This window comes from Lontra canadensis, unplaced genomic scaffold, assembly GCF_010015895.1.
Source record: "Lontra canadensis isolate GAN:19392208 unplaced genomic scaffold, GSC_riverotter_1.0 scaffold15, whole genome shotgun sequence".
Lineage (NCBI taxonomy): Eukaryota > Metazoa > Chordata > Mammalia > Carnivora > Mustelidae > Lontra > Lontra canadensis.
Window position 1 is genome coordinate 2,621,551 of NW_022631009.1, and position 24,270 is coordinate 2,645,820.

General features: G+C 42.3%; 1 protein-coding gene across 2 annotated transcripts in view; it reads right to left on the reverse strand.

The window, feature by feature from the left end:
- The window catches only part of COL14A1 (collagen type XIV alpha 1 chain), a 216,621-nt gene that overhangs the window by 15,808 nt on the left and 176,543 nt on the right, over positions 1–24,270 (reverse strand). For both annotated transcript variants that reach the window (XM_032858416.1, XM_032858417.1), the window contains exons 41-45: positions 20,390–20,443; positions 19,880–19,951; positions 10,753–10,788; positions 9,682–9,748; positions 6,466–6,654 (exon numbers count right to left, since the gene is read on the reverse strand). In XM_032858416.1, coding sequence (XP_032714307.1) covers positions 6,466–6,654; positions 9,682–9,748; positions 10,753–10,788; positions 19,880–19,951; positions 20,390–20,443 — 418 coding nt within the window. The remainder of the gene's footprint in view (positions 1–6,465; positions 6,655–9,681; positions 9,749–10,752; positions 10,789–19,879; positions 19,952–20,389; positions 20,444–24,270) is intronic.

A 24,270-nucleotide genomic window follows, 5' to 3' on the forward strand; every position in this document is an offset into this window, starting at 1 on the left:
GCAGAAAGACCCATTGTTGATAAAGCTCAGCTACATCAGCCTGAACTTGTACTGGTTGCATTCTCAGTAATTATTTAATATAAATACATTTTGACTTCTTCATTATGTTTCTAGTATAGTCATGCTGAGAATTTGCATACTGGAATAAACAGTTGAAGTAGAAATTACTTTAGCTTTACTTCTTTACATTACACTAGATGGCAGTCTAGTTGCTTTTTTTTTTTTTTAAATTATATGTGAAGGCAGGTTGTATGTATTTTTTTTAAATTATGTTTTCTTTTAATTATGTGTGAAGGCAGGTTATATGTATTATCTGTGAATTTCATTTCAGAACAGTAAAAGAGATGTAAATTATCTGTTGAAAAGGAGACAATATGTTGACTACTTTTGAGAATCATGGCTTTAGAGTTTCAAGCCCTTTCACACCTCAGGACCTTTGCATATGTTATTGCTATCTCTGCCTGAAATGTTCTCCTCTGACTCTCTTATTGATCTGCCAAACTCCTAAACTTTCAGGTCTCAGCTAAAACATCACTGACTTGCCAGTGTAAGTCAGAACCCCTTCTTCTACATTTTCATGGCATCATGGATTTTTTTTTTTTTCATGGCACTTACAACTAATGTCACTAAAGGAAACTATTCATTTAGTTTTTGTTAGTGCATTTAATATCTGGGTCCATGCCAGGTACAGGAAACACAGGAAATGTATGTCCTGTTTACCACTATGTCATTAACACCCAGTACGATGCCTGATGTGTAGTAGGTGCTCAGTAAGTGCTGGTTAGGTGAATGAATGAAGATACAGAAAGATTAAGTTTTACGATTAAGCAGTCAAGATTACACAGCTAGTAAATGGCCAAGTTCAGATCCTGACTTCAGTAAGACTGATACTCCAAATGACATCCCATCCTGCTACTCAAGTAAGCAGCACTGCAAACAGTGAAGTGAAATCAGTTTCTCTTCTGAAATATCACAAAGAAAACAAGATTGAATTGCCTTATTCCATGTTTCTCTTCTATTTCCCCTATTGTTAGATGTTATAATAGAAGTAGAATTCCATAGGTGTACCCCAAGCTGCTGGATCCATGGTCAGCTACTCTCCAGGTAGTTCCCCTACTTGGACTCTTCCATGGCCCGGGCACATGCTAAAATTCTAGAAAAACTTTCAAGTGCCAAAATGTATAATCATGGAAAATATTTTTACCACCTTCATATTTATCCAACAAATCACCTCAAAGTTGGTCGTTGGCCAGGTCAAGGATGTCCCAAGCCCCTCCCAAACCAGAACACAGTGTGCAGGGAGCTTGCCAATAGTACAACCACGTCCCACTGTGATATTCTGGTCAGTTCAGCTGTTGACTTGTTTGTGTGAACTGAGCCACAGATTGTGGTTAGTAGGAGACATAAGGAAATGGGGTCCACCAGACCCTACATGGTTCTGGCCTTTCCCATGGGAGTCCCCCACTACACTATGAATTCCAAGGTGGCAACAGGACAGAGGGGACAAGCACAGCTATTCTGGAATCACGCAGATGTGGACTTGAATTCTGGTCCCCTATCGTCCAGTGGGGTAAACTGAAAAACTAACTGAGCCTCAGTTTCCTCACTTAAAAATGGAGCTAGAGTCCCCTGGGTGGCTTGGTCATTTGAGCATCTGACTCTTGGTTTCTGCTCAGGTCATGATCTTGGGGTCCTGGGATTGAGTCCCACATAGGGCTCTGCTCTCAGTGGGGAGTCTGCTTGAGATTCTCTCTCCCTCTGCCTCTGTCCTTCCTCCTATGCTCACCCATGCTCTCTCTCTTTCTCTCAAATAAATAAATAAATAAAAACTTAAAAAAAAATGAAGCTAGGGATTCCTGGGTGGCTCAGTGGGTTAAGCATCTGCCTTCAGCTCAGGTCATGATCCCAGGGTCCTGGGATAGAACCCTGTGCATGAGGCTCCCTGCTCAGTGGGGAGCCTGCTTTTCCCTCCCCTACTCCCCCTATGTGTACTCTGTCTCTCTCTCTCTCTGACAAATAAATAAATAAAATCTTTTAAAAAATTAGAAAAAATAATAAAAAATGGAGCAAATACTGACCTCTGACAGCATTTACTTTCTACGCAACTCACTTCGCATTCACTCTCCCAATGTGCACATTTAGTAATGTTCCACATTCCTTCCTTATCCAAACCATGTCTTCTATTTTTTGTCCAAAGGAGAGAGTGTGTATATAGGACTGGACACAATATTGGCAGATACATTTAGTGCCTAATAAGTGAAAGCCATAAATAAATAGTATTATCTCACATCCTGTCAACCCCAGAGACTTACATGAACCTTGCATTCAATAAATATTTACTGATTTATTGTACAAAATAAATCAGATATAAATTCCAGTAAATTATGGATGTATAATCTGATCATGAAAATCTTCAGTTGGATGGCTCCTGTGATCCAATATTTTTCGGAGAATGATAGAAACTGAAGGAGTTGCAGAAACACTGAAATCAGGAAACTGTCCCAGTTCTTTTCAAGTAAATAAAGAAATGCAGTTTGGCCAACTATAGACCAACCAACTGATTTTTGACTGGGTTAATAATATATGGTTCAAGACACCAGTGTGAAATATGAACATTTCAATAAATGGAATAAGAAAATAGGAGATTCATCATCCAGGAACAATTATACAAAGATCAGAATTAGAAACGGAGTTGTCTTCTGGGGTCTAGCTAGAATCACTACAAGGCTGTGATCGCGGAGTGAGTTCTCAGAAACGTCAGGACTCGGTTGTTTCAGGTCAGGGTACCAAAGAGGAATGCTATAGCTTTTGTGAACAGTTCCTTACGTTCTAAGGATTCTGTAATATCGCGACCCATGTGAGAACATGGCGAAATGGCTATTCCCCACAAACTTATGAAAGATACCTTAAGAGGCGACTAGGTGGCTCAGTGGGTTAAGCCTCTGCCTTCAGCTCAGGTCATGATCTCAGGATCCTGGGATCGAGCCCTGCATCGGGCTCTCTGCTCCATGGGGAGCCTGCTTCCTCCTCTCTCTCTCTCTCTGCCTGCCTCTCTGCCTACTTGTGATCTCTGTCTGTCAAATAAATAAATAAATAATATCTTTAAAAAAATACTTTAAGTTAAAGGAGACAAAGGGTAAATGAGAAGGAGGTAGCTACTCAGATGTAGGCAGAATGCAGTCTTCTGCTGGATGAGAAGGAAAGTCGAGAACAGTCTTTATGTCACATTGCTGATAGGGGGGAAGTATTTGTAATCCCTTTTCTTTTTTTTTTAATATTTTATTTATTTATTTGACAGAGAGAGAGAGAGAGATCACAAGTAGGCAGAGAGACAGTCTGAGAGAGAGGGGGAAGCAGGCTCCCTGCTGAGCAGAGAGCCCGATGCAGGGCTCCATCCCAGGACCTTGGAATCATGACCTGAGCCAAAAGCAGAGGCTTAACCCACTGAGCCACCCAGGCGCCCCTGTAATTCCTTTTCTGTTCCCCAAAATGCATATTCTTTGGCTAGTTCAATGATAATGATTGAGTTAGTCAATAGTGTGTTTGAATCAAGGTCATAAAATAAAAGGTTGCCCCTCAGCTTTTTGAACAGAGGCAAACAGGAAACCATAGTAAGGATGAGTAATATTGCTTTTTGCCTCAGTTTGACAAGTTTGCATGCATAATATGGCATCACGATGCAAAATATATTTCTTACTGTACATCCTGTATATGTATTTTTCAAAAAACTTCTGAAAAATTAGGGGCGTCTGGCTGGCTCAGTCACTGAAGCATGCAACCCTTGATCTCAGGGTCATGAGTTCAAGCCCCATGGGTCAGAGAGCTTACTTTAAAATTTTTTGAAAAATTCTAATAGGAAAATCAGATGGAGCCCTTCTAACAAAAAATTAGCCAAGTCAATGGAGTGGTGCATTTCTTATCGGGAGACTTACGTGAGACACATGGGAAGAAGAAAGTGAGGTTCACTTACACACTGGGCGAGAGTACTCAACACTACATTTCTTTTTGCTTTGCTTTTGTAGTTTAGCATTTGTCTAAATACACTGCTGAGTAATAATACTTATTTTTACTTATTTATTTTATATATATTTATAAAATAAATAAATAATGTAAAATAAATGCTTATTTATTTTATATTTTAAATATAAAATAAAATATATTTTATATTTAGATAATATAGTGTCCTTTCAAAATTATATTACATAGAGCAGTGTGATAATCCTATTTTATATAACAACAACAACAACCCCATGATCTCTGGTTTTTATTTCTAGTCCTGATGTTAGCTGATTTCAAGACTCCCTGGACCTCGGTATCTTCATATGCTCTCTTTTGCACAAAATGACAAAATGAGGGTGAGGAGAAAAGAAGGCTGAATGTCTTTAGTTTTAAAATTTTATTGTTTTGATTTAGTGAAAAAGTAGATATTCCTGTCTCTCAATAGTTTCTGGGTATTTGGACCATGAGATCAAACAAACAAACAAAAAAATCATCGTCTTCCTTACAGCAACAATCCCAAGTGCAACAGGTTTGAAATTCTTTGCTAGGAAAGAAAAGTCCCTTGGGCCTTGACCTAGAAACCCCAACCTTAAACACAAAACCATTACCATCCATTGGTGATCATCTCAAAATCACTTTCCCTCATGTCCAAAGGGCTTATCTCACTTTCTGTCTCACCGTCATCCTCTATGAATTTGCAGGACATGATTCTGCTTTGTCTACACTCTTTACAAATACATGTATATAGATATATGTAGTCAGAAAATTATATCATGGAAATTCCTATTTCAATGGCGGCCTGGGCCACTGTTTGAGAATTCCTGAAAGATTTTCCTCTGGTCTAAGCCTTCAAGTCCTCTTGCAGAGCAGGAAAGACTCAGTCTGGCAAGAACCAGAAGAGGACTTCCAAAAAGAACAAACACACCTTGTGACTCACGAGAATGACTCAGGCACGGGCTCTGTGCCCCCTGTGTCACAGGTGATCCATCACCGACACTGTCAAAGGACGCCCGGCGGCCAGGTCTTCCTGGACCTGGGAGGGAACCATGCCCTTCTCTACATCTGCTGATTTCATGTCCTGGCACGGGAAGTACCTTCAGAAAGGGAAACCAGGACTGGATTGCCATGAGAGCAGCAAGTACTGAGGGAGGACCTACCAGGAGCAATGCGGCTCAGAGCTGCCCCTGCTCTTGGCCATGGAGCTGTTCACCTACCCCAGAGGAGTGCTCCAATGGGTGGGAAAGACACTCAGTGCGCAGGGGTCCTGAGGGGTGGAGTTACTGTGCGGTCTGGGGCAATCAACAAAACGTCACTTCTGAAACAGAAGTGCAGCACGGAGAGTAAGAACACCTGAGACAGGGAAAGCAAAGGACGTTTCCAAAGTGGGGAAGGAGGCCCATGAAAGCTCAGAGGCAGGAATGTGTGCGGCCTGTTAGCACTGATCAAGAACAAACTGTGAAATACTAACTTTGGAATCCGCATGTCACAACTCCAAGTGTGATAAAAGAAACATTTCCTACCCAGGTCACAAAAGTAACAGGATTCATATGGCAAATAGGTAAGAGTTAGCTTTTCCCCAGATCTGCACTCTAGAAAATGGTGTCTTAGAAAATACTTGTAGTCCATTGTCTTACTGCCCATCACTTTCTTTGTGGTTCATATTTAATCCCAATTTCCCACATCTCTTTAATCTGTTTCTGGAGTTTCTGGAGTCAATTATAGAACTGGGTGAAATTCAATCAAAGTCTTATTATTGTACTATGCAACACTGCTAAGACCTATAGGGGAAAACAGAAAAGGCTAAGTAGGATTTCTATTTTTAAGAAACTTTGGTAGGAAAGACAAAACATTGGCCCGTAAGACTATTAAATGAAATATTTACTTTATATTATATATAAAACACAATATAGGAAGATGAACCACGAACAGTATTTTCATTTGAAGTTTATAGCTGGCATGATCTACTTAGGCATATGTAAATCGTATGTCGATATGACCTATGACTCACCTGAGGACTGCCATCAACTGTTACCCACTATGGTACTGCGTAAAAAAAGCATCAGACCTCAGAAGCGAGCTCTTGGCTTACCATGACATATGCGTGATGCCATATCTGTCCAGAGGAGGACATCATTTTCTAATTCTTCCACCTGGAAGGGCACCTGTTCTTAATTCCTCCATCTAGAGGGGACACCTTTCTCTCATTTGCTCAGAAGTCTCTGAGAGGTGAGTTGGGGGTCCTGATCCTCCTTTTTTATAGGAGTAGATATGGCTCTTGATGAAATACTTTGTAGTTTCCTCAACTGACTCAGTCTTGGGGATAAATAAGTAAGCTGGAGAATGGATGGGTGGCATTAATGAACATTCATTCTTTTGGACATCATCATTGTATGAGCACAACTGTTTACACCGTGCTTCCTGTACATACCTCAGAGGCATTCCAATGAGAGAGGTGACTCAGCTTACCTCGTTCTCCTGGGGTCCCTGGCACGCCTGCATTTCCTGGGAAGCCTGGCGTCCCTGGGGGTCCTTGTTCACCAGGGGTTCCGGGTGACCCTGGTCTGCCAGGTTCTCCAGGAGGCCCTTGGATGGTCCGGACTGATGAGGTCTGGCTGGGAATCTGGTTGAGGATGGCCGTGTACCTGGCCATGTGACCTGAGACACAGAGGGCAGAGACATCCTTCAGTGAACTGTCACACACAGAAGGGAAGACCAACGGTATTATCTGTCAAGATTCCAAACCATTCTGTTAGACAACTGCAAGAGGAAAAGCACACCCCTCTGAAATGTGTTGATTTCCAACTTAAAAATGATGACATTTTACTTTGGATGATATGAACAGCTGGACTGTTTTCAAGGCGCATCTCAAGTGTCTGGAATGCCACAGCTCACATCAGCATCTCAGTAAACAGCATGGGCAGAAGTTATAAATTTGATCTTCGCCCCCAACATTTATCTGACCCCTAAACCCTCACCCAGCTGGCCCCTTTTCTCTAGCAACAGCCCCCCCACTTATTTGTCTTTTTTCCAACCCACAAAGCCTGCTACACCCTCTTGCTCACAAAGCCCCAGACAAGTGTTTTGTTTCAATTTGACTCTCCGTTGCCAAGACTTTTTGCAGGAACCTTTCCTTGGGTCCCAGCTGCAGATACTCCCACCAGCTTTATTTTTCAAAAAAATCTGGCTCTCCCTCCTATAATCCCTTAACTCAGTTATGCCTGGAAGAACGTATTTTAATAATCAGAAGTACACATTGGTAAAGTGCTTGATACCATAACGCCTCAGTTTTCCGGCAACATCAGGAGATAAGATTTTCCCACATGAATGAATTTTCTAGATGATAACCTATCCCTTTTCAAACCTGCAAATCTAAATAAAGAAGAGTAACCATTTTTAGAGGGATTATTTCTAAAATATATTCAATGCCTTCTTTTTTTTAAGATTTTATTTTATTTATTTAGCAGAGAGAAAAATCACAAGTAGGCAGAGAGGCAGGCAGAGAGAGAGGGGGAAGCAGACTCCCTGCTGAGCAGAGAGCCTGATGCGGGGCTTGATCCCAGGATCCTGAGATCATGACCTGAGCTGAAGGCAGAGGCTTAACCCACTGAGCCACCAGGTGCCCCATTCAATGCCTTCTTAAGCAAAGGACCACCACTGAAACTGATGACTCGAGGGGCATCTGTAGGCATGTCCACTATTGTCCGGGTGCAGTCGACATTTCCACATCTGCTTTTCTAGGTTCTTCCCTTGACAAGAGGCCCCCCCTTTATCACTTCTCTAGCTCTCATCACTACGGTCTAACACAGCTTCCCACTTCACCTTTCCTAGGGTAATTCTTCTGATTGGCTCCGGACTAAAAACCAGATAACGGAGCATGTGAGGAATTAAATGCTAACCAGTGAATCAAGCTCTGAAGAGAATCCCAAGTAATGGAATAAGGAACACAAAGGAACCTGAAGCAATGGGGCTGAGGTGCCAGGCATAGTCCCCGGGAAGGTTGGGTCTTGCTCATAAAGTTGTGTGCAAACTTTTCTATCTCTTCTCTCCCAGCTGCAGCTACAAACAGGACCACCCTATTCTACAGGCTTCTGTCAGCTTCCTTGCATCACTCTCTGCTGGCTTCCCTTTCCTCGAAGTCATTCACAAGAATCCGAGAACTCCCGAGTGGGGGGAAATGCAATTTTGAACTCTCAATTTTTAGGGCATGTCTTAAATGATCGTATATTTATATAAGATTTTTATTCTACAGTGGAATATGACAGCAACTATTGTGAGATCTCCCACATACTGTGGCCCATCAGTCCCATCTGGATTTAACCCCTAGGCTTCCTTAAAATAATTTCCTGTTGGTTTACACTGTATACTTGAAATGAGAAACCTACAAAATAATCCAAGGTACGGGTTAGCTTTGGATGTTTTCAATGTTCAATTTAGCTTTCATGATGTTCAAGTCAGCTTTTATAATTTATTGTGTTTTTAAAGATCTTGTTTTGGCATGAAACTCAAATAGTTTTATTTAAAACTGGTCAATTCCCTGAGATACACACATTTAATTTGGGCAATGTAATATAAATGAAATAAAGTTAAAACACAGGGAGCATTACTGTTACGTCGGAAGATAACAACTTTGCACATGGTTTGCACAACTTATGTCTTGATGTCCAACTTATGTCCCAAGCCGACGTGCACCTTCACTCATTGTCTTCCCAGAGATGAGATCGGGGTTTATCTACTATGCATGGGGTTTGGGAACCAGGCATTATGGCTTCTTCGACACTTATGGGATTCCCAGACATTCCTGGGTTAAAAAAACTTAACCATCCAAAGCTAAGACAGTCACTCGGGTAATGAAGGTGGAGTGGCTTGCTTCCAGAGTATAAGGCTCAACACAAAGCTAGATGAGAGATGGCAGGGTTTGACTATTTCATCTCTGTCTGGCCTTAGATCTTTCTGGAATTGAACAAATTATTGGCAAAGGGCCCACACTAGTAACCTCTGGTTAGATTCCTGAGACAAAATATCTGTGGGCCTGGGGGAAACCCAAAATGGGTGAGTATGCAAGTGAATGAACACAAACCAGTACTTGAAATACAGTGCTGCTGGCAAGTTCAAGTTGAAAACGAAGACATGGGGCACTACATCTGAGACAAATGATGCACTATGTATTGGCTAACTGAATTTAAATAAATTTAAAAAAAAGAATGAAGCAAAGGATCTTGGGCTAACCAAAAGAAAAGGATTTTAAAAAGCAGGTATTGATTGAAATCTAGTGAGTTGACAGAAAACACCATGAATCATCTTTTTGAAAGCAGCTTCTCATTCCTCAGTCTGATAACTTTCAAGCGCTGAGTACTTGAGGAAAAAAAACACTATTCACTTCAAGACAAGGAAAAATAAGAGATCTGATCTGGGCTGCTAAGTTAAATCTACATGGGCCAAAGGAAAGATCTTGGACAGATGCCGCGGAAGATGTGGGTGTCTGTGACAAGGATACAGGACTCCAGGGTGATCTGTGCTGACCTCTTATCTGGGTTAATTACGACCATAGTAGGTGTAAAGCTTACCTATCTGCACCGAGACCAAGTGTTTGCAGTGTTTTCCAGAGTCACTAACTTCTGGGCAAGGCAGATCCCGGTTTGGACAAGGGACAGAGAACGACATTGGACACCGTGATGTACTTACTCTGGATGAGCTGTTCGCACACCTGACGCGCCACCGCTCGTACCATAGCTTGAGACTGCAGGTCCCCCTGCGTGAGAAGAAAGCATCCTCTGAGAACTGGCCGCAAGCCCAGCCCCATGGCCGTACTTCCGGCATGCAGCTCTGACTCGACCCCCTGTTCCCCACTCATTGGCTCCCACAGCATAGGACTGGCCCCCACGGTGCAGGCGAGGAGGAAGCGATTTGACACTCATGGTGCAAGGTTCCTGGGAACCTGCATTAAATGACAAATCAAGTCTTTCTGGTCCTAGATTCTAAAAAAATTTCAGTTTTGACACAAACCCATATATGTTGAATATCCCACTAATAACTCTTCGGAGCTTATAAAATCTAACACTTTCTCAGGCAGTCGCTTAGTTCATATTAGCAACAACTCCAAGGAAAGACGTTAAACCCATTGTATAGATGAACGGTTAAACATGTTGCCCAAGGGTTCACAGAGGTGACTGGATGAGCCCAAAGTCACGGTTGCTTCTACCACAGGCGGCAGCACAATTCTATGAACCACAGCACAATTTCTCAAAAGAGAGAGAAGGTGCCGAAAATAAACTGATTTAAGTTCTCCAACTGGTTGCCTTGACTCTGCATCTGCCATCGGCTGCCAATGTCGGCCCATCAGAGAGAACACAAGCCCCACTCTACTATGGGCATCTGTAGAGAGTTTTTAATGTTCTCAAGCCTTTTTACGTCCATGATATAATTTTGCCATCAAATCCACTTCGGAGCTACTGGAGTTCGATTCTCTCCATTTTAACCTTAAAGAAAGGGCCCAAGGTTATCTAGCTGAATGGTAGCAAAGAGGCAACTAGAAACCAGCTCTCCTGACTTCCAGCCCATGGGGTGTCTTTCCACCTGACAGCGTGCCTGCAGTCCACTGGGTTGAGGGGAGGGAGGAGAGAGGAAACGGAATCAGAGTGACGGACAATCACGATGGTAATAGTCATGGTAGTCAACAGCCATCCTGTCTCTGGCTTATGCAACGCAAGGTGTGCAGCTGGCTATGCCTGGTAAACAGAGCGAGAAGATACTCACTCTTTCTCCTCGCTCTCCCTTGGCTCCGGGGATACCCTGTAAAAAATTAAAATTGTCAAGTTACTTGTAACACTGCCTTCAGCTGGCTGTAATGAAAGTGGATCTTTTCTCATTTTATTAAGATGTTTTTCCTGGCTCTCACGGTTCTACAGCAAAAATCGATACATAACAGAAATAAGCAAACAGCAAACAGAAGGAGCTCTTTTAAACTTTTTACTCCCCCAGCCTTTGAATACCTAAACACAGGATTTTTTTCATGCAAAACTGAGATCAGGCAGAGATACTGCTTTGTGACGTCATTTCACCGAAAAGGTCAGTCACACCTTTCCACCCTAAGCACCACTCCATGAATTGTACTCTACTGAGGCTTCATGATTTATTTTACAAGCCCCCTTTGAATAGCTACATTGTTTCCATTTTTTAAAAGATTATCTTTTGAAGAAAGTAAATGATCTTCCATCCTAAGGGTTCAGGCAAGAGATGAGATTTGTGGAATCCTATACTTCCGCTTTCTGTCCATGTCACAGGACACAGTGCTTCTCCCTGCTTCTCCCTGATAATGGGAACTTGCATTAATGCAAATTCTCAGCTGAATTATTATTTTGTTTTGTGGCTTAGCTACTCTTTGGCCCATAAGAAACCGTATTATTACCATAAAAATTTTTACTGAAGAAATAATGGAGATTTCAAGTGTTTCTGTAATGAAATTACACTAATAAGCAAAACATGTGTCTTCAGAGCATTTCATCTTTTTGTTTCAACTCTGAAGCAACATAACAGATCCCCTAAATAACATTTTTAGAGCCTCTTATAAAAGGGTAGCAAATAGCCTTTACAGATGGAATTTACCCACATTGTCAGACGGTTCCCCGTTGTTACAATCAACTCAACAGCTCCCAACCAACTATCTTCTCCAGAATCTCTACTCAATTTACAGTCACCCAAATTCAAAATTCTGGTTTCACACCATTGGCGTGCAGGTAAATTGGCTTTCTGGAAAAATAAGATGCCCTGACTTGCAGAGTTTGCTGCTATTGGAGGTGTAAATCTATCTTCCGTGGTTGATTTCAAGCTGCGCGTGTGCTGTCAATGAAGACAGAGTTGAGAAAGGAAGAGAAGCAGGTGCAAGCAGCTTGAGCCCACCACTGGTTCTGTCTTTCCTATTCCTTGCATCGTGTGTGTCTATTCCACACGCACACACGCACACACTTTCTTGGATTGCAATCTCTTATAGCCATTCCTTCTGTTCCATGACCCGATTCCTCACATAACCCTGAGTCCTTCCTCAGAGACCACCAGCATTCAACCCAGAAAACGCAGCGACTAAAGAGTGACCACAGCTCTTCCTCTATTCGAATCACCTGGCGATTCTTAGACATCCAAGTGACAAAGTTGGTTCTTGAACTCAAAATCTTTTGTTATTTAGCTCCAACCTCCCTATCTTCTACTCCTCAAAATGGCACTTTCACACTCCCGTAGACCTGATGATCGACTCATAGACCTGATCTATGGTCCAACAGTTACCTTATAGAAACTGTTTGCAAAAGTAAGATTTACAAGGCATCCTTCACTCACAATTCTTTAGAGATATAGATGTACTGCTGTTGTCCTCCTCATGTCTTAGGCTCTACAAGTGGCCAAATCCCCAAAGCTGCAATAATGTCCCCTTGTAGGTCTAACTCAGTGTGTGAAAACATTTGAAATGTGAGAAAAATATTAAAGTATTTATAAACATAAATGTTATAAATTAAGTAGCAACCGTAGGAATATTCTAATCCAGCACTTAGTTCAACTACCAGTATTATGACACTGCATTTTTTTATTCTCCAGTGTACTTAGTTACAAGTCAACCCATGGATTTCTCTTCTATGTAGATGGTAAGATCTCTAAAACTGGAAGACATAACTTATATTACTTTGTATTTCTAGAACTACCTAGCCTGTATCCTGCATAAAAGATTTACTCAAACATTCAACTAAGTCCAATATTAAATTGAAATAGTCTTTATAAATCTAGGACTGCTGTCTACTTCCTCTGACCTTGAGCTTCCTTTTGTTCTGTTAATAAAGTGAGAAGAAAAATATTAACTGACTTCAACTAGAAGAATAAATCCACGCTTTAGTGTACCATAAGATAATTTTTCAAGATTACAAATGAGATCAATAATCAACAAAGCCCAAGGGAACATTATTGAAAAATACATACACAAACATACAATAGTGGAATCTCAATGCTGGGTATATAGGCATTCACTCTAAATCCTTTGAATTTTGTTTGAAAATTTTCACACTAATATTTTGGGGAAAAAATAAATGAGATAGGATCTCTAAGCCACTTAAACTCTCTGAGCTTCTTTGTAAAATCAGGCCATTAAGTTAAATGGTCTCTGGGGTTCCTTACAAGGAAAATGTGTTAGCATTTCATAATGTCATCATTTTTTTGGAATGAGGTAGCATGTGGAACACACTTTATGAAAAATACAAAGCTGGACTTGCCAGGGGAGAATCTCGAACTCTACAAAGAAAACATATGCTCTCTATAACTATTCTCAGCGTGTAAATTCCATAGGCAGTCTATGTCTAGCTCACAAACTCCTGTCTCCCCAGTTCCTAGGACTGTGTTTGGGCACGTGCTCAAAGATATGTTAACTGAATGAATGAATGGCTGAATTTTACTGCAAGTCTGGAAGGCAGCTTCATTTTAACTGCCTTGACTGAAAAGACATTCTCAGGCATTCTAGACCATTAGATAAAGAGTTGATTCTGTTAAAAAAGTATCCAAGAGTTGATTCTGCTAGAAAGTATCCAATTTCCCTTATAGAAACTGTTTGCAAAAGTAAGATTTACAAGGCATCCTTCACTCACAATTCTTTAGAGATATAGATGTACTGCTGTTGTCCTCCTCATGTCTTAGGCTCTACAAGTGGCCAAATCCCCAAAGATGCAATAATGTCCCCTTGTAGGTCTAACTGGAGAAAAGAGCTACTTATGTTACCATGACATAAATCTTTAGTGGAAGCAGATTTTCAAGCATTAAATGCAAAACAAAACCCAAAAATCAGCAACAAAAATAAGTAAATCTTCCACATTTTTAATATATTCAGAAACTATTGGTAAATATTAGCAATTTAACACTGAAGCTGCTTTTTATCATGTTCCAAGCATTGTTCTCAGTGTATCAACCCACTTAACGCTATCACAGCCTTATCAGATTAATTTATTTATTTAATCCTTATAAAAATACCTATAAAGCAATATAATTCATTCTTTCTAACAACCCTAGGAGATGCTATTTCCACTTTACACATAAGAAAAATGATTCCCCAAGACGTGAAATAACTCATCCATGATCCCACAGTGAGGAAAAGGAAACTCTGGGACCAGAACCCAATCAGCTGGGCTCCAGAGCCCGTGATCTCCCCAGCAAATGTGCTTTTAGCAGAGTGAATGAGAACACCATTCAACAATTCTGCCATCCAATATCTTCAACTCCATTTCCTAGCTAAACAATAATAAAAAAGCAATCAGGAGTCCCTCCCTGCTAACCCTAATGGCTCAGGACTCGGTGTTAACCTGAGTCATTTCTTAAAAACAACTGGTATCAAATATTTTTTTCCTGAACCAATACATTATTTGACATCTCCATTCCTAGCTATTGTTTATTAAATTTGCTTCCTTGGAATGTTTAAAACTTAGAGAAGTTAGAGGGTGAACCCAAGTGATAAGAAAAAGCACACAGTATCAGCCCCTTCTGGTACATAGGGATGGATGTGTTTAATCCAACCTGAAATTCCTCAAACTCAGCCTCATGATGCTGGCTGTTTGGTAGCTACAGGACACAGCTAGGCGGTCTCAGTGAAAGATCCATTTAGTAGAATATCTGTACAACAAGAAGTTACTTTTTATTCCAATGTCCCTAACATCCTTCCTTTGATTTTTGCAAAGTAAAACAAAAACAAAATAAAAATTCCAGAGCAAGGGCAGGTCCATAACTCCACCAAAGTACGCTTTGAGGGAAAACACATATTCCCTGTAGATGTGGGCAAGAAAAATGGCACATTTTCCTACAATTTTAGGAACCCTTGAAATGTAAAGAAATGAAACTACAGTAGCTACATTCATAAAGTCACAGAATTTTAATGCTGAGGGAAGAGGAATGATCTCATCATGGTCCAAGTCCTACATATTAAAGATGTCTGTTAACACAAATCAAAACATCCTAGCTCGGCTCTAAAGGTCTCCCATGTTAGGCCATGGAGAGATAATCTTCTAATACTCCCTAGGACATCAGCCTAACTAGAATGCAAACATGCCTTCATTCTTTCTTTCTTTCTTTCTTTCTTTCTTTCTTTCTTTCTTTTTTTTCTAACATTTTATTTATTTATTTGACGGAGAGAGATCACAAGTAGGCAGAGAGGCAGGCAGAGAGAGAGGAGGAAGCAGGCTCTCCACGGAGCAGAGAGCCCGATGCAGGGCTCGATCCCAGGACCCTGGGATCATGACCTGAGCCGAAGGCAGAGGATTTAACCCACTGAGCCACCCAGGTGCCCCATTCTTTCTTTCTTTTAACAAAGACCTATTAAGAGCCCTCTATGAGACGGAGCTGGAAACTAGAAACAAAAACATGTGAGTACACGAGTATGATGACATTTCTGCCCTTGAGGAAGGGATCATTTCAGTGGAGGGCTGGACGTGGTCTCAGCCTGAGGAGGTGAGTGGCGCCTCACACAGGAAGTACCCAGCTTTAAAGAGAGACTAGCCAGAAACTCAGCATGGTGAGAAAGGAGGAGAAACCAGCTCAGATGAATGGACGATGTTCTGAAGGCTAAACAATTGTGAAATGGTATGGTATGTGTTGGGGCAGCTCTACATAATTTTAGGTGACCCAACTCCAAACAAAGAGACGGTGGGAGGCCAGTCGGAAAGTCAAGATAGGGACCATCATGAAGGGCCATGTATACTTGGCTGAATATTTGGGACCCATCTTCTGGCTACCGGGATCCAGTGAGGAGATTCAAGGCAGAGAATGACACATCAAAGATGTACTAGAAGGATCACTCAGAACCTGGGGAATGGACAAGACCAGGGTGAAAGCAGAGGCAAGGGGGCCACTTAGGGCTGGCCGTGATAAACTCTGTGAGAAAAGAAGAGAGGTCAGAATAAAATTGTGTCAGTGGCCATGATGTAAGAGAGTTGAAAAATTCTAAAATGTATAAAAGATGCGGTGGTTTGTGTTTACTTCATGTCTTAACCACAACCCCCATCAATGCCCTCTTCCTGTCTTTGTGGGCAGAAATCACACCCACATCTCAAGATCCAAGGCAAATGCTGCCTCATTCGGGCACGATTCTCCATATCCCATCAGCTCAGGGTGTATCTCCCTCTCTGTCTCTCTGTCTCTCAGTGGGGTTTTCATAGCAACTTCATTGTCTTTCCCTTAAGACATTTCTCACATTCTGCCTTTTATTATACCTATTTATAGAAAAAAAATTCTCTCTAGATTTTCCATGGATGTGGAAAAACATCTTGGTCATCTTTCATATCCCTAGGAACCCCTCTCCCCCATGTATCTGGGTCCATACCATGGCTACCCAGTACATATTTTTAAATGAATGAATGAGGAAGCCAATGTCCTGAGAGCCTAGATAAATTGCTTAAGTGATGTGGCAGGCACAGCTGGGTAAGGTCATAGCAGGGCCACCTCCAGAACCCAGGCATCCTGATTTCCAGTGCAGTGTTCTTTAAATGCTGGGGGGGACCCCTCTACCTGTGTCGATTTCAAGCTGAACGGATGGCCGCTTCTTACACAAGCTTCATCACCATCCCCTGCGCTGGAAGGGAGACCCTGCATTTCAGCCCAGTCTGCAACCTCAGGTAGGAATTATGAGTGCTACAGCCACAGATGCACATTCCAGCCCGGGCAGCCGGTGGCTGATGGCAGATCGCAGGAAAGCACACGGTCCTGGCACTGCCCTAGGAAACACGTTGCTATTTTCAGTGGGGCCGTCTGTCTTTCTTGGTCTCCTTCCCTCCTGCCTTCCTAGACAGACAACCATGGGAAATCAATCAGGGCCCTAACACCAGGACACTGAGCCTGCTTTACTGGTCACGCCAGACTGGCGGCTAGCAGGCGTCCTGGCTGCTCACGTCCCAGTGTGCTCAGGAAAGTCTGGGCTGGACAGTTTGGAGAACAACTGGCTTTGGAGAGGAGACCCAGAGCCCATGACTGGGGCAACCTCCCCCTCCCAGTGCCTTTACACTACATGGCTTCTGTCTCTGATGAAACTGCCAGCGGCACGGGGATCCTCATGCACCAGCAAGGGCCCTTTTCCATTGATGTACAATAATTGAAGATAATATTATAAACCAGTACTTTATTTCCGGGACAAAGTTTATGGGCATTTTGGTCCCCATATTTAGAGTCTATTTGAGAGCTACCATCCACCAGGTGGTAGGGCAGGGTGGGGTTCTACTTGGTTAATGTGTTCTCCACCCTTCGTGCACCCCATTTTATTCCCCTGATGACCTCCCACAGCCAGCTCTTCTTTCCCATTCCATTGCTCATGGATTTAGGATCAACCCAGCTTGGGGTAAGGGACGCTAGTTCTAGGAGGGGTCCGCAAGAGGGCCGGGAATGAAAAGAGCGGCTCATGTACCAGCATGTTAGCTCATTGCCTCGTCAAATGAAAGCAGCTTTCATTTTCTCTCATTCCACTTTGGGCGGCCTCCAAGCTTCTGAAGTCCTAAAATCTCTCATGGCTTTCTGAGAAACAGGTTTTGTATGCACAGGTCTCTGACACTGCTTTAACCGGCACCCCTGGCTCTCCCGAGCCCTGTTGAAATAGTCCAGAACTCTTGTTCCCAGGAGCACATTTTGGGAAGTGGACTGAAGCCTGGTAGCAGAGATGAGGTTTTCAAGTCTCCTTTCCAGTAAGAAACAGCTTCAAGCCAAATGCATAGAGAAGTTTGCAGTAAAACAGTGGTAGAGATAGGGCTGAGAGTGTGTGTGTATGTGTGCACACACGTGTGCTTGCATGTGATTACATGTGTGAGTGTACAGTATGTTTCCATGTGTATGACCATTCTCAGTAACATCATTGTGGGTTTAAAAAAAGAGGTGCGGAGGTGCCTGGATGGCTCAGTCATTAAGTGTCTGCCTTCAGCTCAAGTCATGATCCCAGAGTCCTGGGATCGAGCCCAGTGTTAGGTTCTATGCTCCATGGGGAGCCTGCTTCTCCCTCTCCCACTCCCCCTGCTTGTGTTCTCTCTCTTGCTCTCTCTCTCTCTCTCTGTGTCAAGAAAGAAAGAAAGAAAATAAATAAATAAAAGAGGTGTGAAGACAAAGCAATAAAATCTTTTTCTGTGACCCATTACCAGCTGGATTTAAAAAGAGGAGATATGAAAGTGTTTTAAACAAGGACATTGTATTTGGATCTGGAGGCATTTTTTATGTTCCTATCTTGGAAAAGGACCCTGAGGATGAGGGTCCTCACTTATTGACGTGAGTTTTGAAAATAAAAAGTAATATGGCTTTCTGGGTGGCGAGAGGGAGACAGGAGTCCTTCCAAATGAGAACAAATGTTTCTGTTGTGTTTTGTTCACTGTGGTGGGGAGAAAAAGCGTACCCCCACCCCCCAAGAGTATCTATGCCCTCATCCCCAGAACCTATGAATATATCACCTTATGTGGCAAAGGGACTTTGCAAATGTGACGTAGGCAAGCATCTTGAGGTTCTCTAGGTTCTCGAGGGTTATCTGGCAGCCCACATACAATCATATAGGTCCTTAAAGCAAAGAACCTTTCTGGACTGTGTCCAGAGGGAAATGCGATGATGGAAGAATGGCCAGAGAGATGAAACACCGCTGGCTTTGAAGGTGGAAGTTGGCCACGAGCCGAAGAATATAGGAAGTCTTTGGATGCTGGAGAAGACAAGGAAATAGATTCTCTCCTAGAAGCTCCAGGAAGGAAGTGCCAACACCTGATTTTAACCCAGTGAGACAGTGTCAGACTTCTGATCTGCACAACTGTAAGTTAATACATTTGTGTAGCGTTGAGCCTCCAGGATTGCAGTAATGTGCTATATGCAGCCACAGAAATTTCACTCATGGGTGCCTGGGTGGCTCAGTTGGTTAAACAACTGCCTTTGGCTCAGGTCATGATCCCTGAGTCCCGGGATCGAGTCCTGCCTCGGGATCCCAGCTCCACTGGGAGTCTGCTTTGCCCTCTGACCTTCTCCTCTCTCATGCTCTCTCTTATTGTCTCTCTCTCAAATAAATACAATCTTAAAAAAAATTTCACTCATTAACCTCTCCTACTTCATGCTTCAAATTTCACTCTTCTACAAATTCTTTACATGTCTGTGGTCATACATACATTTACACGTCTCCAGTTACTTTAAGGTATGGATCCAGGCTCAGTATATCACAGATAATGTCAGAATGCTGACTAATACACCTAGAAGAAACAGCTTGAAAGTCACTGAAAACAACAGATGTGGCTTTGGAGGCCACTTAATGCAACCACCTCAACTTATAGATGAGGAAACTGACACAGATGTGCTCATTTCTTTCTCCCCCATCCTATCTCTACTCCTCCGACTGGTCACGCTTGAACACCCGAAGAGATGAGAAGCACAAAAATGGGAGGTCATTAGTTCTATTCACTGCCTTTCACTTACATTTATTTGCTTATGTGTGAGTACGTGTTTGATGGGAAATCCTGTCTTTCTCATAGAACTTAGAAAGAAAAATCTGTTCCCATTCTTACCCATCCTTGAATTTCTCAACTTTGTATTTTTTTTTAACCAGGAGACAGGCCCAATTAACACATAGCGGTTATACCCAATCCTTGTAAAGATGACATTGAATTTACTTAGACAAATACAGAATAGCAAACAATGAAAAAATATATAAACAGAAGCATAGTTGACTATTCCCTTTTGGGGCCATCTGTCTCTAGCCACGATATATGCACAGTCTGATCTCAATCCTTCCCCCGGGAGCTTCTCTGGTTTCCTTTACGGATGCCACAGAGCCTAGTAAGGAATAAACATTTTGTCCAACAGAGATGCTGGTAAATTTAAACACATAAATAAGCCAAAGCTGACTGGCTATTGCTGCAATACTCACAGGTGGCCCCAGGGCACCTTGAGGTCCCATGCTTCCTGTGATCCCTGGGACTCCAGGGGCTCCGGGAATGCCCTAAGTAGACAGACAGGAAAACGGAGCAAAGGTGAATACTCACGCATTCTCATGGAAGACAGCCAGCTCTTAAGAAGGATTAACAAATACACACAGTGATGACTTCCCTCCCTCTCAACACCAAGACTTCAGGATCCATGGCTCATTCCTATTCCCAACTATCAAAAAAGCAGGGGAGACTTAAGTCAAGTGCAGTTCTTTCAAACTCAAGCCTTACCCAAGTTCAATATAAAAGCTAGATCATGCAGGGGATCGTAGGGACCAAGTGGCTCTGATAGAATGATCAAGCCACATGGAAACGGTAGGGAGAGCTCTGCACCAAAGAGGGAGTTGTTACCCTAGAGCAAAGATGGCTGCCCAGGTGAAAAGCTGAGCAAAAGAAAATTTCTCAAAAGAAATGAAATGCTTTAAATCCGAGTAGTTTGTGGAAATACTCACAATTGGCCCTGGTGGTCCTGGAGGGCCAGAGGACCCGTCCTTTCCAGGAAATCCCTGGAGAAAAGAAACACAATGTATCAACTATGCAGTTGCTTTATTTATATGGTTTTCAGTGTAAATGTGCCTAATACTATTTAATTTGCGGGGGAGGGACAAGTCCTGTTGCTTGCTCTGGACTTCCAAGGATTCACTGCTTTTAAACTGCATGAGAATTATTCCTGGCAACACTTTTGTATCTGTTGGCTCTGTGAAATTGTCCAGTGTAAGAATTTTAGGTCTAAGACATGCCACTTACAAACTAAACAGGAACTTGTTTCCAGAAAGTTTTTTTTTTAAATTAAACCAAACATAACAAATGAAAAAGAAGATGAAGTCTTGGTAATTAATCAGACAAAAAGACAAAAAGATGAGCTAGTGTCTTTCATGACCTGGAGTCAGTGAGAGTTTGGGGCAAGGACTACCTATCAAAGAAACCTACATTACAAATTACTACAAGATCTGAAACAACAACTCTTCAGCAAGTGCCTACAGGAGACTGTGGGGGGATTTCCTGTTGCAATGATATAGTTTTGACTGCTGGGCCAGCTTGTTCAATGTGTGTCACCGCCAGCTTACAAATGAGTAGACGTTGGCTTCCCATTCCATGCTGGAAGAGTTTAAGGCAGAAAGCAAATTATGTTCTTTCTAAAAATATCTTCCTAAATTATTGAATGTGGTGTTTTATGTGAAAATATATAAGGAAGGGCTAGAATGAGTTACTCTTAAATGGTTATAGTTCTTAATTATGGATGCTGGTCTTTGCAAGTAGTTAAAATATGAAAGAGGTTCTTCAATCTGAATTTTTTTTTAAAGATTTTATTTATTTATTTGAGAGAGAGAGAGAGATCACAAGTAGGCAGAGAGTCAGACAGAGAGAGAGAGAGAGAAGCAGGCTCCCCGCTGAGCAAAGAGCCCGACGCGGGGCTCGATCCCAGGACACTGAGATCATGACCTGAGCCGAAGGCAGCGGCTTAATCCACTGAGCCACCCAGGCGCCCCACAATCTGAATTTTTTAATAGGTTAATAAAATATGGACCAAAACATCATCTTCTACTCCACCGAGAAGTGAACTTTTTATCTTGAGATTTGTCTCTTTTAGGAATAATCTATTTCCATCTCAAACCAATGCATCCAAGTCAAACCAACCCCTTTTTGCTCACTTGGGGCCTTTCTGAAATTCCTGCCACTCTTCCAGTGACCTGTTTTTTCCTCTTGTCTTGTCCATGAAATCATCTCCTTACGGCTCCCCATCCACATTCACATTATCCCTCCCTACCTCAAGGTGTCAGATAAGAGAGTAAAGATGAGGTTAGATGAAAAGAAATGGTATGTGAATGGGGAGAAAGGAATAAAAAGGGGCATGAAGAGGGGCTGGGATAAGTGTGTAGGAACAGCACTGGGCAGCAAAGCCCTCTCCAGCATGCTCTCAAACTCCAATACTGGCAAGTCTGAAAACCAGAAAAGGCTGATGATTCCAGATCTCACCAATGTTCATGATTTTCCTTTTCTGCCCAGGCACAGTGTGAGGCAAAGTTCCCAGCCTCCTGTTCCAGCAATCATGTTGGAACCACAGGACTGAATTCTGGCCAATGGAAAAGGGCCAGTTCTAGTCCTGGTTTTTGAAAATTTCCTGTGGGTAATCCTTCACTTTCTTCTCCCCTTTTGTGGCAACTTCAGAGCCCATGTGTTGAAAATTAAAGTCTCCCAAGACAGAAAGACCCCGTGTTCCTCAATGACCATATAGAGCAGAGACTAGACCTCCCATCTCTCTCTCTATCCTGTTGACAGCATTGGGTTGTGAACCAACAATAGACTTTATTTTGCTACATTAAACCACTGAGATTTTAGAATTGCTTGTTACAGCAGTTATCCTACACTAATATATAAGCTAGTTGGGTTTTTTTGGGTTGCTGTTTGTTTGTTTTTTTTACTACCACTTCTGTTTTTTTCATTTCAGACATTCAGTCAAAAATATTAAGTTAGAGGTTGCCTAGCTGGCTCAGTAATGAGATTATGGGACTCTTGGTCTTGGGGTCATGAGTTCAAGCCCCGTGTTGGGCTTAGAGCTTACTTTAAAAAAAAAAAAAAAAAGTCAGAAGGCTGCAGTAATAGAGGCTGATACAGATTAAGTTACACACACACATACCTTTTTTTGGGATGTACTAACTAAACATCAAAAATTAATCCTGACATAATCTGAAAGAAATTATTTTGCATTTTGTTTAAATACAGCATATTCGAGAAGAGGCAATAAAAAATCAGAACACGTGAGAGAGGAACAGAACTTGAGAACTCCAGTTCAATCCCTTCATGTTATAAAGGAGTAAAGTTGGGGCCCAACGAGGTTAGGGGAACTTACCATTTAAAAGGGTGGGGGGAATTAAACACATTTCTTAAAAAGGAATTTAAAAATCTGTGATTTCCTCAATAAAGTTCACATGAGAAAAAAATGGATTCTGGGCACATAGTCAATAATTTAAGATGTTTTAGAAAGGACATATTTTGGCTTCCTGCCCTAAAACTCTTCCAGCAGGGATGGGAAGCCCACATGCACCCATGTGCGACCCCCACATGACACACAGCCAACACGACACTCGGCCATCAGCACGGCAGCACGAGGCCTGCCCCAGGACACCGGGGCGATTTGATTCACAGAAGGAACATGGAGGGGCTAGTGCTTTAGTGTGATCCAAAGAGGGTACTAGACAAGACGTTTGTTCGCTGTGTGTTCTTCTACCTACCAGAAGCTGAGAGGGCAGAAGCTATACTTTATTCCTTGTTCCATTCCTAATATTGCCCTAGCACACTGCTGGCACAAAATAGGTCCTAAAACAATGTTTAATTTGAACAACATTGGGGCTCCTGGAAGAAGGGCTCTGATTATCCTTCTAAATGAGCATCGGTCTCGGATATTACTAGTCTGGAAATACAACAGGCAGGGAGGAAGTGCCATGTCATCTGTCCTTGTCCCTGAGCCCTCCACGAGCACAGAGGAAAGGAGTCAGGAGTCCTGTACCCTCAGAAGCTGAAATTTCATTTCGGTGAATATCCTAGGGGTAGTTTCCTAGAAGCGGACCCGGATGCCATGCCTTTGGTTTACAGATGGACTCTTCTTGGGAGAAACCAGCCAGCTAGTGAAGGAGGCAGGGGAGAGCAGGGGAAGAGCCATGAGAATTGGCTTTCCCTGAAGTTGGCCATCAGCTCATCCCATGGGGGGCGCTGCAGTGTGAGTTACAACCCGCAGTGACCCGTGGTCAGGTTTTGTTCACCCATATCAGTTATCATGGACTGGAGACAAGGTGCCATTTTTAAGAGCAATTCTCTGCGGAAGGGCCAATTCTGAATCCTTACCCGTCAGCATCCGTAGCTGCTTAGGGATGGAATATACCTGTCAGGAAAGTGGGATCTGATGAGGGCATCAACAGTGTCCACAACAGTGCATTTTATTTCATGGATTGTCATGAACAATCGAGAATTTTTAGACACAACAGTTCAAGAATAAAGGCATTAGATTGCTGGAGCGGAGGCAGGTGGGGGATGGGGCATCAGGGTGATGGGCATTAAGGAGGGCACGTGATGGGATGAGCACTGGGTGTTATATGCAACTGCTAAATTATTGAACACTACCTCTGAAACTAAGGATATATAATGTGTTGGCTAATTGAATTTAAATTAAAAAAAGAAGAAAGGCATGCTTAAGATTACTGTGTTACCCGTTTCCCTGATTGTAAATTAAAATGTACTTGTTCCACGTTGTTATAACTAAAAGGATGTTACTCCAAATACCATTTTAGAGACATCATCAAACACATTTTTTTCCGAAGTTTTTTCCTAACTCTAC